General features: G+C 38.1%; 1 protein-coding gene across 14 annotated transcripts in view; it reads right to left on the reverse strand.

Annotated features, from left to right (window-relative positions):
* Window positions 1-290: 290 nt before the first annotated feature.
* The window catches only part of nfia (nuclear factor I/A), a 367,146-nt gene continuing 351,031 nt past the window's right edge, over window positions 291-16,405 (reverse strand). For all 14 annotated transcript variants that reach the window (XM_041277571.1, XM_041277572.1, XM_041277574.1 and 11 more), the window contains one exon: window positions 291-6,717. In XM_041277571.1, the coding sequence (XP_041133505.1) occupies window positions 6,703-6,717 (15 nt within the window). In that variant the 3' untranslated portion in view covers window positions 291-6,702. The remainder of the gene's footprint in view (window positions 6,718-16,405) is intronic.

Below are 16,405 nucleotides of genomic sequence, written 5' to 3' on the forward strand. Positions count from 1 at the left end.
GTAGGATTTGTAAGAATGGCAAAGACTAGTCTATTGCATAATTGGCTTCTTCCAGTTGAATCAATTGTATGCCTAGTACTATATCCACCCCTACAGAAAGTAATGTAAAAAATGTAATACTGAGTCTTTAAAATGGTATTTAAAGAAAAAACACTGAAAACACACAAAAAGAACAAGATAGCTTTTGTGTTCTCAGTGAAATATCTTTAAACTGCCTGACAAAAAAAAGAAAAAAAAAGCTAACATAACTTTTTTTGGAGTAATATTCATAACAGCTCACTAAGCAATTATGGAATAGCATGCAGAAATATATTTTATGGTTATTGTACATCAGCTATAATCAGAAAGTTCTGACAGACAGCAAAGGCTACCGGTGTAGAAACAAAAAGCAAAACAAACAATATCCAGAATTAAGAACAGCAATATAATACAGATTTCACAGGCACTACAATTGTTGTTTTTAATATATCAGGTAATATGCTGGTTTTTTCATATAATTCGTTCTGTTCAAAAGCTGGTATCATAAACATTGACCAAAAAAGAAGGCAAAGACTGAAGATAAAAAATAAAAACATACCAAAGTTTACCATTGTTTAGATTAGTGCATAGTTTTCATGCAGATAAAACACTGCTATGCATTTTACACTGTCAGAAAGCAGAGTTTGATGAGTCCAAATCGTCACATTATTAGTTTTGTTTCATCTTTGCCAGCTTGTATTAGCACCATGTAATGGATTTGCAGTAGAACAGTAAATCATTTTTATTACAGGATCAGATACACTTTTTATTCATTACAGTTGAGTGCTATGAAACAGCTTCAATGTTACCTGCTTTGCAACAAAGCACCTTTTTATTATCAATATCAATTGCATTTTTCTTTTTTAATGCGAAGAAACTTTGTTTTCTTTTTTTTCTTAAGAGCATGAGCTCAGCAGTTGAAGCGATCGTGGCTGTTAATGGCTGCAGAGCCGGTTCCAAAACTGTCAAATGCCTATGCATGCACTAACTTCAAGACAAATAAGCTGGCTTATTAAGTTTGTAAGTTTTCTTGAAAAGCAGACCAAAAGCAGGCGCACTTTTAGGAGTCCTACAGAAATGGAACTACTGAACCTCGTAGGTGCCATTGAAGCTTTTCTTACATCCTTTTGCACCACCTTTTCAAAACAGACATGTTTTTAAATCACTTTTTGTTCCAGGGAGGCCTTCTTAATAGTTTTATTAAAGTAATACAAAATAAAACACAGGATTGTTCAAAATTAAAAGATATTTCCATAGACACAATGAAAATGTTTGAATACTGTTTTGCATTCTAAGAAAATCACCACAAGAAAACTGTCCTAAATATGCATTTGATTATTAATCTTTGTTTGTTTCAGATACACCCTGAAATAGAAAATTGAAAATTTCTAGGCTCACAGAACAATTCCTCCCAGCCTTTCCCCTGCAAAATGGCCCTTTTATTTATGAATATGCCCACAGATTTTAAGATTGCATGCAAAGGACTAGTCAGTGTTTTGGATGACAAGCCCAATGGAAGGGCTGAACTGAATAAACATGGAAGCTAACAGCCAGCAAATATTTCTGAAACCAAACTGTAACAGAGCCATGCAGAACCTTACAGGGTGTATCTAGGGTAACAACAAAAGTGTTATTATTTGATATTCATACATCTTCAGGAAACAAAAACTGAAAAAGAAAGAAGTATGATGCGTAGTTTGCATATTCCTGTAACTGGAACTGGAACCCTACGGCAGGAAGGGATGAGATTCAGGCTTCCATCTCTGTCTACCTTCTGTCTCTCTGTGGAAGAGGCGCTGATGTTTGCCCTTGACTAGGCTCTCTGAGTGTTTTTTCATATTTTGTAAACGTTCAGGTAAATCCTTAAGAACCATAATAACATTTTTACTTTCTTTGTCAAGTGATGAACTGAGAATTATAATTTAGTGAGAGACCATGACTGCACTTCCATCAGCTTAAAAAATTAAAAGTGTAATGAGTTAAACAAATCGATAATTCATTCAACTTTTCTATACTGTTGTTTAAAAAAAAAAAAAAAAAAAACACAATGGCAGAATTTCATGAATATCAAACATAATTAATTAAAACAACACCAGTCTTTTATGAGACTGACTATTCCTGCCTGCTGCAGTTTCAGTAGTAAGGTGTGAAAATGATACACAGTGACTGGGAAAGAGGCAAAGGCTATTATGGTTCTAAAAGGGTTTAGCTCTCATATCACTGGGCTATGCAAGACTGTAAAGTATTGTTCCCTGTCTTTCTCTGAGCTTCTCGTTTTATCAATATTGGTATTACAGAGGAACTCTGTCATGTTGGTCAATGCCTTTTGATTTCACCAAAGTCTTCAAAACCTGTGTTACTATTTCCCCCATGGCACAACAATCATGTGATGGTTTTCAAACCCATATGTCTTTTGAATGAATGCTGGTGGAGTTATTGTAGGGGATGGAGGTTACGTGCCAGCTGCAACAGAAGGGGACCTACCAAGCACACATATCAGACACAAAGATGCAGCCACAATCGGGTTTTACTCTCATGATGCATTATTTTTGCAGTCTTTCTTGATGCTTTATGCATTCTTTTTCAGTAAGCTAAATCCTTTTAAATTATAAATGCGTTCATTCAAGCTTTTTTGCATATATCACTTCATGGTGTGCATTTCAAGTGTCAAAATAATACCAGCGGAAACCATTTTGAATTCATACAAGAGAGTAATCCTGAATGAATGCTTTTTGAATCTAAAAGATTTTGCTTTAGGGTGGTCTTAATCCTAAACCAGGTCTTAAAATAACCATCAAATCTGTGGTGGCATCTATACTTCTAGCTTGGTCCATATACAGTATAAATACTATTGACCAAAACAACTCAGTACACTATAGTGTTTTTGCAACAAAAGTATATATTTAGATTAATAACAGCTAGGGACTTGTTGTATTCTTATTAAACGGCAAGATCTGTCTCCAGGTGACTCACATTGAGCTGCATCTTGTGATGTGTGTGTGGCAGGACTGCTTCTAGATACCATGTGTGTGTTTGACTTGGCTTGAGAATATTGTTCTGTTTTTTCACTTAAGTAATAAGGTGAACACAGAAAGGTAACTTTGTGTGTTTAATACTTTACATCCCCTTCGCCTAAACTGTGTTTTAAGCCTTTTTTCCTGCAAACTTGATCAGAATTACCTAGCTTTAGCTTCATCAAACCTGATGCAACAAATAACCTCCAAAAAAAAAAAAAAAATACAGCATACTTGTAACACCCTTTTACATTTTTTTCTCAGTGACCTATACTTCATAAGTATAGGAATATGCTATACCATCCAAAGAAGAAAAATAATGTACTTAAATACATACATTAAAAAAAAGGAAACATGAAAGTTTTTAACTAAATCCAGTTTCCAGAGAACAAACAAAAGCAATTCTATGAATGTGGCCTTAACACAAACAATCAGAAAATCCACAACACTAATTTTTTTCTCCTCATTTTAAACAATGTTACAAAAGTCCTGCATTATAAAATAGGGCAGTTTTTAAATCAGTGTAATTAATAAAACTATACAACATACAAATTACAAGTGTGACACAGAGAGCCTTTTCTTTCGTTAAATCTGATTCAATTTTTCTGTCTTCACTTGTGAGCCCAGAACAAACACGCACCAACAAAATCAAAACAAACTGCCCAAACTATTGCTTAGTTATTCTTATTTTAAAAAAGGGTACAATTTTGTTTTATGTTATATGTACAGCCATTACTATAGATTAAAAGTACTGGCTGTACAGCAAGCTTTTGTGACAAAAAGTTGTCTGTGTGATTTGTTTTTTAATTCCCTTCTCTGTGAAGCACTAGAAGCTGCTTTTTTTTTTAAATGATCATCATTATCATTTATTTCATATTTAGTGCACATACGTCAGAAAGTAATGCCCAATAAGTGCTAAAGGGAAGGCAAGAACAATTACCAAACAGAAACGTCACGCACGAAACAATCACACAAGATGTGAACTACAACGCAATCACATGTCAGACACCTAGGAAATAATCCCCCTGGCTTTTTTGTTATTTTATTTTTTTATAATATATATTTATATAGAGAGAGAAAGAATTGGTAAACAGTTTGAATAAGTTGGAAGTTTGTAAACGTGCATATAAAAATGGGCATTTTTTTTCTTGAATGTGGTAAGTTCAGTCTGTCAACAAAAATGGGTGTTGGATTTGAAGGAGAGAAAGTTGATTCATTTAAGGCTTGCTTGTGACCAAAGTAAAACTTGTGAGCAGGGTTCAGCTTAGTGCTTCACATTCGGACTGTTACCCTAAGACAAGCCCTAGCTAAGCATGCATTCAACGTCACAAATTGATAAAGACAACCATCTAAAAACACACCGAACCAAGTGAAGCACCAACTTCGGTCAAAGGAAAAAAGAATGTCAAAGAAACAAACTGACGACTAGCCAATCTCTACATGATTAAAAGCACGTATTGCATATTTCTCAGTTCTGGAAAAAATAACTAGGAAGACTCCAAATAAATGTATTTTAAAAAATGCAGCAACATCCAAAAAATATCTATACGCTACCATCTACAGACCTCGGGGTGAAAAGCACTTGTATATACAATACCATATAACCTACTCCTATTGTAGCACAACAACATCTGTTTACTCTAGCTGTTAAAAATCACAATGGCTGACATCACATTATTATTATTATTTTTTTAATTTTACAGTTTCTGTTTTCTCTCCAATTTGCTACACTATGGGGAATAAATGAAGAAAAAAACCCAAACAAAAACAAAACAAAACAAAACTTTTCTCCACATAGGAACTTGTGCAACGAGTCAGCACATATCACTTTCTAGGGCAAGGCACATCGATGCGGAATCATTGTTTCGTGCAATTCAAAAACATAAAATTAAAAACTCAACTTTAGGGAAAAATAAAAAGGTGACGAGCAAGGTGTCTTTGAAAGACTCCTTTCTGCTCATTTGATTGTAGAGGACAGCAGTAAAAAAGCCCTTTATCTGCGGGCCAAACAAGAATAGTTTAACGGCAAATGCCTGGATTAGGATTACAATATTGTATCATAATTCACTACATTTAATCTACATCATCTATATAAAAATGAGTCACTAACACTAGAACATGCAGATTATTTTGAGTGTAAATATATGTATAATATAGGAAAAAAACAGGTTTCTTTAAAAGCTGCATGCGAAGCGCCTGGACTGCTTCAGTATCTGATGGCATATCTTGTTTGGATGTTGGGTCCGCGAAACTGAACAACACCTCCTCTGTATCATGGCTGTTGTATCAGTTTGAGCACAATGTCCTTTTTGTATGAGACTCTGTTAAAGTTGTGTGTGTGAATTTAGCTTATGAGACAGACGCTTATATTTTTAATTATGTTCTTCATTAAAAAAAAAAAAACGATTTGCATTTTGAATGTAGTAATTAACAAAGTAAAAGCGGCAAGAGATAATTTTCTATTTTTTCTCGTTATTTTAATGGATATAAGTCGCATAATAATAATTATTTAAAAAAAAAAAACATAAAAAGCATAAGAGCTCGCCTTTTTACTTGCAAAGGCTTGTGACTCCTTTTGTTTTGTCTTTTCCCCCTGATATTTTAGAGTCCTGGGGGTGAATGGACTTGGAAAAACAAAAACAGAATTTTCAACAATCTCTGTCTTACAAAGATATTTAACTATCACATGAAATTGCACTTTATTCAATTCAAAATTCCACCTTTTTACCTTTTATAGTCTTGATTTCAGTTTTTTATGTCAGTTTCTGTCAAAGCAGACCATATTTTCCTCATGCCGTGTGAATGTCATTTTTATGGGGCCGTGTATAATTGTTGAAAAACATTTTTGTAAGAACCGCAGCATGTTAAATAAAAACACCCCCGCTTGAGAGTCTGATGTATCTAAACGTTGTAAACAGTCCCAAACCGACTGACTTTTAGCCTACACCTTTTTGTTGATTTACTTTTCCAAATACTCAACATTGCAGACCCACCCAAAAAGAAGAGCTGTGATTTAGTTTTTTTTTGTGATATGTCGTGGACAAAGCACTACGCATTATGCTTTGTCTGATCCTTAATGTGTAATACAGGTACCAATGAACTCAGGTTGCTAACACTGTTAACTAATGTGTAATACAGGTACCAATGAATTCAGGATGCTAACACTGTTAACTAATGAAGCCAGGGCACAGATTCATGAAACAGTTAGGCTTCAGATGAATGGTGAGCTTTAGCGGGCTTCCCCATTAAACTAGTTAGCCTAAATACTTCATTACTCAGCCCTATTTGAAATACTTATATATATACACACACATACAGTATGGTCAAACCTGTAAGGCCACCTGTATTAAAGGACCACCTCTTTATAATTTTGTGAGCACTCCAATGAATCCCTGTCTATATTTCCCATGTTAATCATTTGGTGGTGGTCCCTCTGAGTGGTGGTGATCAGCAGGTTTGATTGTCTGTGTGTTTATATCTATTTCATTGTCTGTATTGTTCTTGTCATCATGTTCCTGCCCATTCTTGTTCGGTGGGTGTGGTGGACTGGTGATCCTCTTCCCTCCTCCCCCACAGTGAGATGAGCAGTCTGGGGCTTGATTCTCCCGGTCATAGCGCTAGGTTAGGGTCAGGTGGTCTGTCAGGCTGGGGTGGTGGGAAGCTGTGGCTTTTAACCCAGATACCACTGTGGAGAAGAAAAAAAAGAAAATATGTAAGATGATGGCAAAACTACTTTTATATGTATTTATTTTTGCAATAAATTTGGATTGCTCAATTCCTCTCAACAGCTCAGGAGAACTGAAGGTCAGTGAGTGGGATTCCTCAAATCCTACATCCAAGCTAACTGCCTCTTAACAGCCAGGAACTCGAGAGCGGAGGTCAGCAAAGGCCGGCCCTGCAGGTATCTGCTTGAGATCACCAGACACCTGGCCAGTAGGGTTCGCTGTAGCGTGATGAGGAGAAACAGTCACTGTCAGCCTGTTTTTCTAACCTAGCGACAAAGTCAATCCAGCACTAACTGGCTCCCTTGACTGTATGATACCCTATAATATCACACCAAAACAAGTCGACCTCACAGTGAAGCACACCGTGAAACTCATTCCCTCACACAGTGAAGCACACTGCAAAACTCATTCCCTCATACAATGAAGCACATTGCAAAAACCAATTCCCTCACACAGTGAAGAAAACTGCGAAACTCATTCCCTCACACAGTGAAGCACACTGCAAAACCCATTCCCTCACACAGTGAAGCACACTACATAACTGCAATGCTTCTAGACTCTTTAAAAAAACAAAACAAAACAAAAAAACCTGGTTCTTCACACCTCTGTATTCAGGAAAGTGGCTTGCAGGTAAGGTGAGCCCTCAGTCACTCTAATCCTTTAGTGAAATAGGCTGTATTGATTGCTTTCATATATTGTTCCTTTTTTAAGCCTCCCTCCCTCCAAGTTCAAGTTCAACCTGGTGTTACATCATGTCTGGTTGCTAGGAGCAACCAGACAGCCCTAGACGTGACTATCATTTGCAAGAAAGCTTTAGGTCTCCGAAATTCTCCACCCACAGCCCTCTCCTGATCTGCCATAGACAGACCCTCCCTGCAAACACACTAGGATATTGATTCTGCCTAATTTATGACCCCAGCGTTGTTAGCTAAGACCCCCCCCACCCCTCCCCCAAGTTGTACGTTTAATTAATCTTTTACTGGACATTTAGACAGGGGCTCAATTATGTATTGGTGAGGGGTATTTGCCTGTTAGAGCCCCTTACTTATTTTGCCCTGATGACATTTCTGGAAATACTTCAGCTGCTAAAGGGAATTGGAGTGATGTGAAAAAGCTGCAGAGCTCAGTTTGGGAGTGACTGCAGCTCAGCTCGTGACATGTTTCAATTCCAACGCTAGCCACATGCTCTCCAGCAACTCCAAGGTTACTTTTTAATCAATAGAAGTTGCTGACTCTGGAGATTCTGTGCTGCGCAGTGCAGCTTCCCTGTGTCTTTGTCTGCTGCTGTTCAAACTTTTTTTCCTCCCCTGTCCTGAAATGACTTTTAGCAGAGATTTGCAGACACACAGTGCACTACTGTGCTCTTCCCCAGCAACGTGTCAATAACTGGATACTGTTCCCAGACACCAACTTTACCAGATTTGAGATTCCATTCCCATAGATACGAAGCCCCAGACTCTGCCTTCATTTTCTTTCATCGAAAGCAGACAACTACTGGTTATAAAAGTCAGGCTGGGAAGTTTTCCAACAACGTTCTGTTGACAATATTTAGTGCATGAAAACCACAGTTATCACAGTTATTTTTTAATAAATATGTATAATTTTCCTTTGCAGAACACTCATTTGTCTTTACAACAGCTAAGCAAGTTGGATGTTTGTCTTTAGAGTATTTTTAAATTCTGAACAATGGACTATGTGGTCCTGTTACCTCAAAAACTAACTTTAGTCTAAAATACAAATTCTATTTTTGCAGTATCATCAGAAATTGTTGCTTGAATTTCATACAATCTATCACTATTTTGCACTATTTAAATTGAAACTGATAATGAAGTACCAGGGGATAAATAATCAATATCTAAAAATGGATATCCTAATTAATATCCCAAATGGGAGAATAGTTAATTTATAACTTAAAAAATAGTCTGTTTTAGAGAAAATTAAGGGTACAGCTAATGACTTAAATGGCTACTTTACACCATCTCCACATTTGGAAAGTGTAGTTTCTTGGTTTTGACAATTTTGGTTCAAAAAACTGATGCCATCTCCTCTGTAACTGTGTATAGAGATTTTCCATTTGCTAACTCATAGTTAAGGCAGAGGGGGCAGTATTTACAGTTGCACATCCCTGGCGGTCATTTCTAAGAAATTTTTCAGAAGTTCAGAGACATGATTGAAAAATTATTTAGTAAACCAGTTAAATAATAATCTGAAAAATTCAGCTTTCAGGAGAGAGACATGATTGAAAAATAATTTCGTAAACCAAATAAATAATAATCTGAGAAACAGGATATTGAACAGGTAAGAAATATATATTCATATGCATGTCTTTAAGTACAATAAATCCTGCATGTAGTTCTCACTAAGTCACCTTTCTCAAACAGTAAGCATTCTACTATGGGCTTTTGGTTACAAGGAGGAGCAAATGCAATATAAATCACCTACTGTAACTGGAAAAATGACTCTGGCAAAACCTGAAGAACCAGTTATGCACTAAAGCTGCTGCCCAGGATGTTCAGTGTGATTGATAGTGTATGCAGTATTTCTCACTCATGACGTTTTCATTTGTAGGGCTATTTTTTCATGGATCACCACTAAGTATTTATCTTGCAGGTGCTGACAGACAGCGCTACCTACAGGCTTGGAGGGGTACTGCACTTTATGGTGCTTATTTAAAATATTCCACACTTGTTTTTAACTATTGAAATGAAATGATTTTGTAGGAATTATTCCACATGTAGAATTATCTTTTGGTCTTACACGAGTCGCAAAGCAATTTCAGTGCATCAGAAGAATTGGACCTAGCAGAATACTTCCATTCTCATTATGCCTGCCTTGCCTTCCAGATGTTACAGGAAGTGCAAGTCTTAAGCATAGCTTGTAAACAGAGACCAAGTGTAGTCAGGGTGACCATCTTTTCAAAATGCAAAAACAGGACAGTTAGGGTGACCATCTTTTCAAAATGCAAAAATGGGACAGTTACAGTGACCTAATGTCCCGTTTTGAATGCGATAGTCCCACTTTTGGAACACTGGTCCCCGTGTCCCCAGAACCTTTCTTGGGAAGCTTATTTCATCCCATTATTTTCCCCACAGCATTGTATTTGTATGCAGGCTTCCATGTTTTTCTACCATATCTAACTTATTACAGTACAATGACACTTGATGTGACTAAAGAAGGCTGAATGATCAGTAGCATTAAAAACCAACTGTACAGCATTGTGCAAATCTGGAGAATCACTGAACAGTCAACGTTCATTTTTGCAACCAGTCACAGAGAATTGTGGGTGGGTTTATCCACTGACTGTTGCTAAAACGAACTGGCGGCTATCCTCATCTGAATCATCACTCTTGCTGACTGAAGAGGTTAGACTACTACAGTCTAACAATAACGGCTCATAGAGGTACCCTTCCATTGTGTTGGAATTATTGTCTTCATCAATGATATTTGTATATTTGCATGCAAACAACTTTGTTTGTGTGTAGTTATAGGTGACAATTGTGGAAATCAATGCTGTCATGTCACATTATTAGGAATCTGTCCCTGGTTGCCTATAATTATGGCTAGCATGGCTGTAAGAGGAGACCTCGGTGACTTTGAAAGACGGGTAATTGTTGGAGCGGGAGCTTCAGTGACCAAGACAGCTCAACTTGCTGATGTTTCACGAGCAACGGTGTCTAAGGTAATGTCGGCATGGCACTCTGAGGGAAAGACATCATCAGCAAAGGGTAACAGTGAGCGGAAGCGCATATTCCAGGATCGTGATATCCGTGCATTAATTCGAAGTGTAAGGCAAAACAGACGAGCAACTGCAGATTAATTGACTGCAAATTTCAACCTGGGGTGCGAGCAGCCAGTTTCATCAAAAACGGTCCGTGAGAACTCCACAGAGCAGGATACCATAATTGGGTTGCAGTGCACAAACCGCTCATCACACCTGGCAATGCACGTTTGTGAGTCCAGTGGTGCAAAGAGCACAGGCAATGGAATACTGAGCAACGGTGAAATGTGATATGGTCAGAAGACTCATCCTTCTCCATGTTCTCAACAAATGGACGGGTGCACGTGTGGCGCCAAGTGCTTGGTGCTTGGTTTCAACAGTGAAGGGTTCTGGTGGTTCCGTAATGTTGTGAGGCGCATTTTCTTGGCATGGTTTGGGTGCACTCATTCCCTTAGAAGACAAGTTCAATGTTAATCGCTACTTATGGTACTGAGGGGGTGTGTCTTCCAGGATGACAATGCCCCCATCCACAGAGCATGTGTGGTTGACCAATGGTTTGATGAGCATGACACTGATGTTATCCATATATAACCAAATCTGAGCCCAATCAAGCATTTGTGGGATATTCTGGAACGACACCTGAGACAGCGTTTTCCACCTCCATCAGCTAGGCATGAGTTGATTGAATTTCTCGTGGAAGAATGGTGCCACACCCCTCCTGCAGAATTCCAGAGGCTGGTAGACTCTATGCCACGGCACATACAGGCTGTACTGGCTGCAAGCGGTGGCCCAACTATTAGTAAGTGACTTTACATTGGTCTTTCCATTTTTTTGTCCACTACCTGTACCATGTTATATTAAATGGTAAGAAATTAAATACTTTGAAAAAAGATCAAACATTGCCGAAGTGAAAATAAAAACCTTCTTCACAATATTTCCATATTGTCCCAGTTTAAGGACTTCAAAATCTGGTCGCCTTTTATGCTGTATATTTAATAACATTTACAAAAAAATTAAATATAAACTTATTAACTTCTTAATATCGTTTTAACCTCAGTTTCCAATTCTAAAATCTTTTCTACACAATGTATAAAATCATTTACACTTTTCCTAATCTACCTGTATGGCCGTTACAACCCATTCCTCTCTGAATTTGCAATTAGGTGTAGTAGGCCTTGTAGGGTACTCCTTCTTTTACTGACGTATCACTATCAGTGTTTCAACTTTTAGAGTCAGCCATTTTGCATAAACAAAGAAAACACTGAAATAAAAATATTCTACAAATTGTATTTTGTTTGCCAAAGCAGACCAGTGTCAGGCTGTTGGAAACATGTGATGTGAGTGTAAAAAGTCACATGATAGTGGGGATATATAGTTTTATGTCTTAGATTGGCTATCCAAAATGTCAATCATTCAGATGCTGTGTAAGGCATTGCAAAATAATGTGAAAGAGGCGGGGCTAAGCTGTAAGATTGCACCGTGTCTAGGAATCTGGGACAAATTCTGTCCAGGAGGCTTTTAGCCTGAGACTTGATCTTTACATTTGGAGACTGTCCCGTCCAATTAGGGATGGGTGGGCACCCTAAGTGTAGTGTAGTAGTGTGTAGTGTAGTAGTCTGTAGTGTGTAATGTAGTAGTCTGTTGTAGTGTAGTAGTGTGTAGTATAGTAGTGTGTAGTGTGTAGTGTGTAGTGTAGAAGTCTGTTGTAATTTCTCTGCAACAGAAACCGAAACTAAATTCATAGATAGTAAGCATGCTGTTTTTATTTGAAGGGGATTGAGTACAGGAATTACAATTGAACTGAAAACAAAACAACAAAACCACCTAAGAACTTCAGAAGGACTGTTGTTCTGTACATAGTTTATCTTGGATTTTCTTTCAGAACTGTAGCATAAAATAAAATGTGCTTACTATGTGTGTGTACATTAGTTTGTAATTTACTTGCTAGATTGAGGCTCCTGTCTCTTTGGGGGTGTTACATGTACATAGTCAGTGTTGCACGTTTATTTGTTTACCGTTTGTGTGTGTGTGTGTGTCTGTGTGTGTGTGTGTGTGTGTGTGTGTGTGTGTGTGTGTGTGTGTGTGTGTGTGTGTGTGTGTGTGTGTGTGTGTGTGTGTGTGTGTGTGTGTGTGTGTGTGAGTGTGTGAGTGTGTGTGTGTGTGTGTGTGTTTTTAGTAGGGGTAGAAAAAAATACCTTAATGTTTCTTTATTGATAGCAGCATTTCTTTTCTTTTCTAAGCATCATTGTTCCACAGTCATGTTCCATTTAAAACAGTATGAGAAGGGTTTATTTATTATATTCATTGTTTGGCCTCCACTGAACCAGACAGGAGAAATTCCATTCAAGATATACTCTATACCAACATTCAGTTCAGCTCGCCATATCTTATGGCCCCTGTAGCGACCTTTGGCCAGGCAATCTCACTGCAAGGTGCCCTGCTGGGAAAGGCAGGGCATTAGCCACGTCTTTGAACCTTATCAGTGCCTTTGATGTGTGTTACAGTCATATACAAATATCTCAACTGAGAAATATTGTACAAATAAATGTTGGAGCACTGTGTGACCCGTATAAAGAAAGCAATATGGTCTCTTTACAAAACTTCCTGCCTCTTTCTGGTCACATGGGGAGCCGTTCTTTATCTTGTCAGAAAAGCTGTTACAAGCATCACCGCAGAAGTCTGGTTTTTATCTCTGCACTTTGGTTTCTCTTACATTCTATGAATAATTTAATACAGTTGTAAAATAATATGATTTGCAGTGAACGACTTGTCTTTTTTATTATAGCAGGTAGTGAAAAACTGGTTTGCCTTTATATTGGCATGTTTACCTGTACATTAGCACTATAACATAATCCTCAATCGTCTTATGCAGATATCGAAAACAAAACACAGCAGGTGAAACGTTGCTGATGCTGCTTGGGGATGATGACTTGGTGCTGAAGTTCATTCTCACTGCTGCCAGACCATGTGACTTACAGATCCAGGAGGCACTTTATCTATTGCGTTGTATTTGAAATACATCCTGTATTTGAACTGATGTAAAACCACAATCGAAAGCACAATAAAATGGGGCCAGAATTAAAGTTAATAGAGATTTTAAAGAACTGGTTTGTACTCATTTGAACACAACTTGCACCTAATCTCTATCACATAAAAAAAACAAGAAGTGCAGTCCCCACCTCCTCACTCCTCACAGTGGAAAAGTGAGCCATAACCACAATTCTGAATGCACCCTTCTGGATCTCATTAAAGAGACAGGAAAAGAAAGAAATGCTTCTTTTTGTGGCTTTCTGGTTAAACTCCCCTCCTTCCCAATGAAAACCAGACCTGAAACAACCTCTGCTGTTATTGTATCAAGCAGTCAAAAGCAAAATCAGCACTTTTGAGTTTCATCTTTCCTGGAAAAAAGTTGCATCTGCTTTTAGATGCATCTCTGTATTCAGGCTGGTTTAAAAGTCTCATCTGCTTTAGAATGCATCTATATATTCAGGCTAGTTTGAAAGTCTCATCTGCTCTAGAATGCATCTATATACTCAGGCTAGATTCTAGGGTGGGGGTGTGGTATCCAACGGTCCCACAGTAAAATCTAAAGGACATTATTAAAAAGTGTTACCCCAAACATTTGAGTTTGCTTTGAGCTTGTTTCAAGCTTGTCAGGAGAATCCTAAGTGTCTGGGCTGAATTCCACTCAATGTAACCTGTCTCTGCCAACCCTACCCGCTTTCACTGTCTGTATACATGTTGAAAGCTATTAGAATGACAAAAGAAGTTAGTCTTAAAATGCTCCCACTGGCCCTCTAAAAACAGGCTGACTAACACCTTCATTCATTTTGTAATTGTAGCTTACCTTGTGCCCTTAATTATTGTATTGCCATATTAGTGTTACAGCTCTAAAGAACACTAGGTTAGGAAAGCCCAAAATCTAAACTTTTCAAGACACACCTTCTGAATACAGACTTTTAATCTCTTGTAGTGAAGAACACAAGACTGTACCCACAGTACAGTATGTACAGAATGTACACATGGTTTCTGCAGTCTTAATGGTCCCATTGTCCTCACTGAAAATCTCCAAGGTGAAACTCGCATTAAAACAGGGGCAGCAAGGGGGGGGGGGTGAAACACACACACACACACACTCTGCAGGAAAGGATCTTTGCTTTTCCTTTTACTCCTTGTCAATGGAACAAGTAATCAAATCACGAACAAAAGTGCTGACTAAGGGTTTCATAAAGTGCCTGCAGATGTGTGTCATCTCAAAGGAATTCGTCTCATGTAATGCAAACCAGCCCAGCACAGAGCCTGCTTATAAAAAACCATTAAACCATTCAAACAGAGCCAGCCCAGCACAGCCTGCTTATAAAATACCATTAAACCATTCAAGCAGAGCAAACCCAGCACAGTCTGCTTATAAAATACCATGAAACCATTCAAACAGAGCCATCCCAGCATAGCCTGCTTATTAAATATCATTTAACCATTTAAACAGAGCCATCCCAGCACAGCCTGCTTATAAAATACCATTAAACCATTCAAATAGAGCCAGCCCAGCACAGCCTGCTTATAAAATACCATTAAACCATTCAAATAGAGCCAGCCCAGCACAGCCTGCTTATAAAATACCACTAAACCATTCAAACAGAGCCATCCCAGCACAGCCTGCTTATAAAATACCATTAAACCATTCAAATAGAGCCATCCCAGCACAGCCTGCTTATAAAATACCATTAAACTATTCAAACAGAGCCAGCCCAGCACAGCCTGCTTATAAAATACCACTAAACCATTCAAACAGAGCCATCCCAGCACAGCCTGCTTATAAAATGCCATTAAACCATTCAAACAAAGCCAGCCCAGCACAGCCTTCTTATAAAATACCATTAAATCACTGAAACAGAGCCATCCCAGCACAGCCTGCTTATAAAATACCATTAAATCAGGGCCCTGCTTTACTGGTCTCCAAGGGGTGTTCACCACACTGTGTTCATTTTCATAGGAGTTTGTTTAAAGTGAAAGGTCGGATTTTCGAAAACTACAATAGTACCAGTTTATTACACCACTATGCGTGTTCGTAATGTCTTATCTGTTTGCAAAACAAGCTTGTAAGTAACATCCATCCCCCATCATGGCCGTAAATAAAAAAAAAAAATGGAGCTATTAGTTTGATTAGAAAGTGAATGGCCATGGCATATATCAACACAGTACAGACAAGTATACAATGACACATCTAGAAATGGGTGTGCATGCACTGTCATACATCCCCAGATTGGGTTACTATGCTACACTCTCCAGCTCTGCTAAATTGTGTTAATACCAAGTTTCATGCAGAGTGTATATAGTACTGTAGCCAAGTTTCATGCAGAATGTATATACGTACTGTAGCCTCCACTACATCCCTGTCACTGGGGAACCCATCACTGGCGGGGGATAATGAAATCACCAGACTGTTTACCTTTGGCACATGACTGCGCAACAAGAAATTTAATTCCAGTATCAAGAGTGACCACTAGGGGAGTGCATACAGTAGGTAATTTCTCCCCCCTGAAAGAGTGAGTTTGATTAAGCCCACCTCTTCAGTGGGGACCTGTGCACTGCACTAATTGCCAATTTATACCTGATTACAGACATTCTACCTTGCTTAGGCTTGCTCAGAGACTGCTGGTGACTATTAATATGGCAGACACCCACATCTGCTATACCATATAGACCCAGTAAAACATTATGATTAAGAACACACATACTGGTATATTAAACACACTAATAATTATCCAGTTCAGATGGTAGGTACTTGGAAATGGAAAATCTACAAAAACACAGTCTGGGTACAGAAAGTACAGCTGCACAGCCCCTAGTGCAGCTGTACGTGTGACCTTTATTCAGAAATGTAGCTACTGCACAAAGGGGTTTAAAAGGACATTATGGTGGAATAGTAA

This window comes from Polyodon spathula, chromosome 18, assembly GCF_017654505.1.
Source record: "Polyodon spathula isolate WHYD16114869_AA chromosome 18, ASM1765450v1, whole genome shotgun sequence".
Taxonomy (NCBI): domain Eukaryota; kingdom Metazoa; phylum Chordata; class Actinopteri; order Acipenseriformes; family Polyodontidae; genus Polyodon; species Polyodon spathula.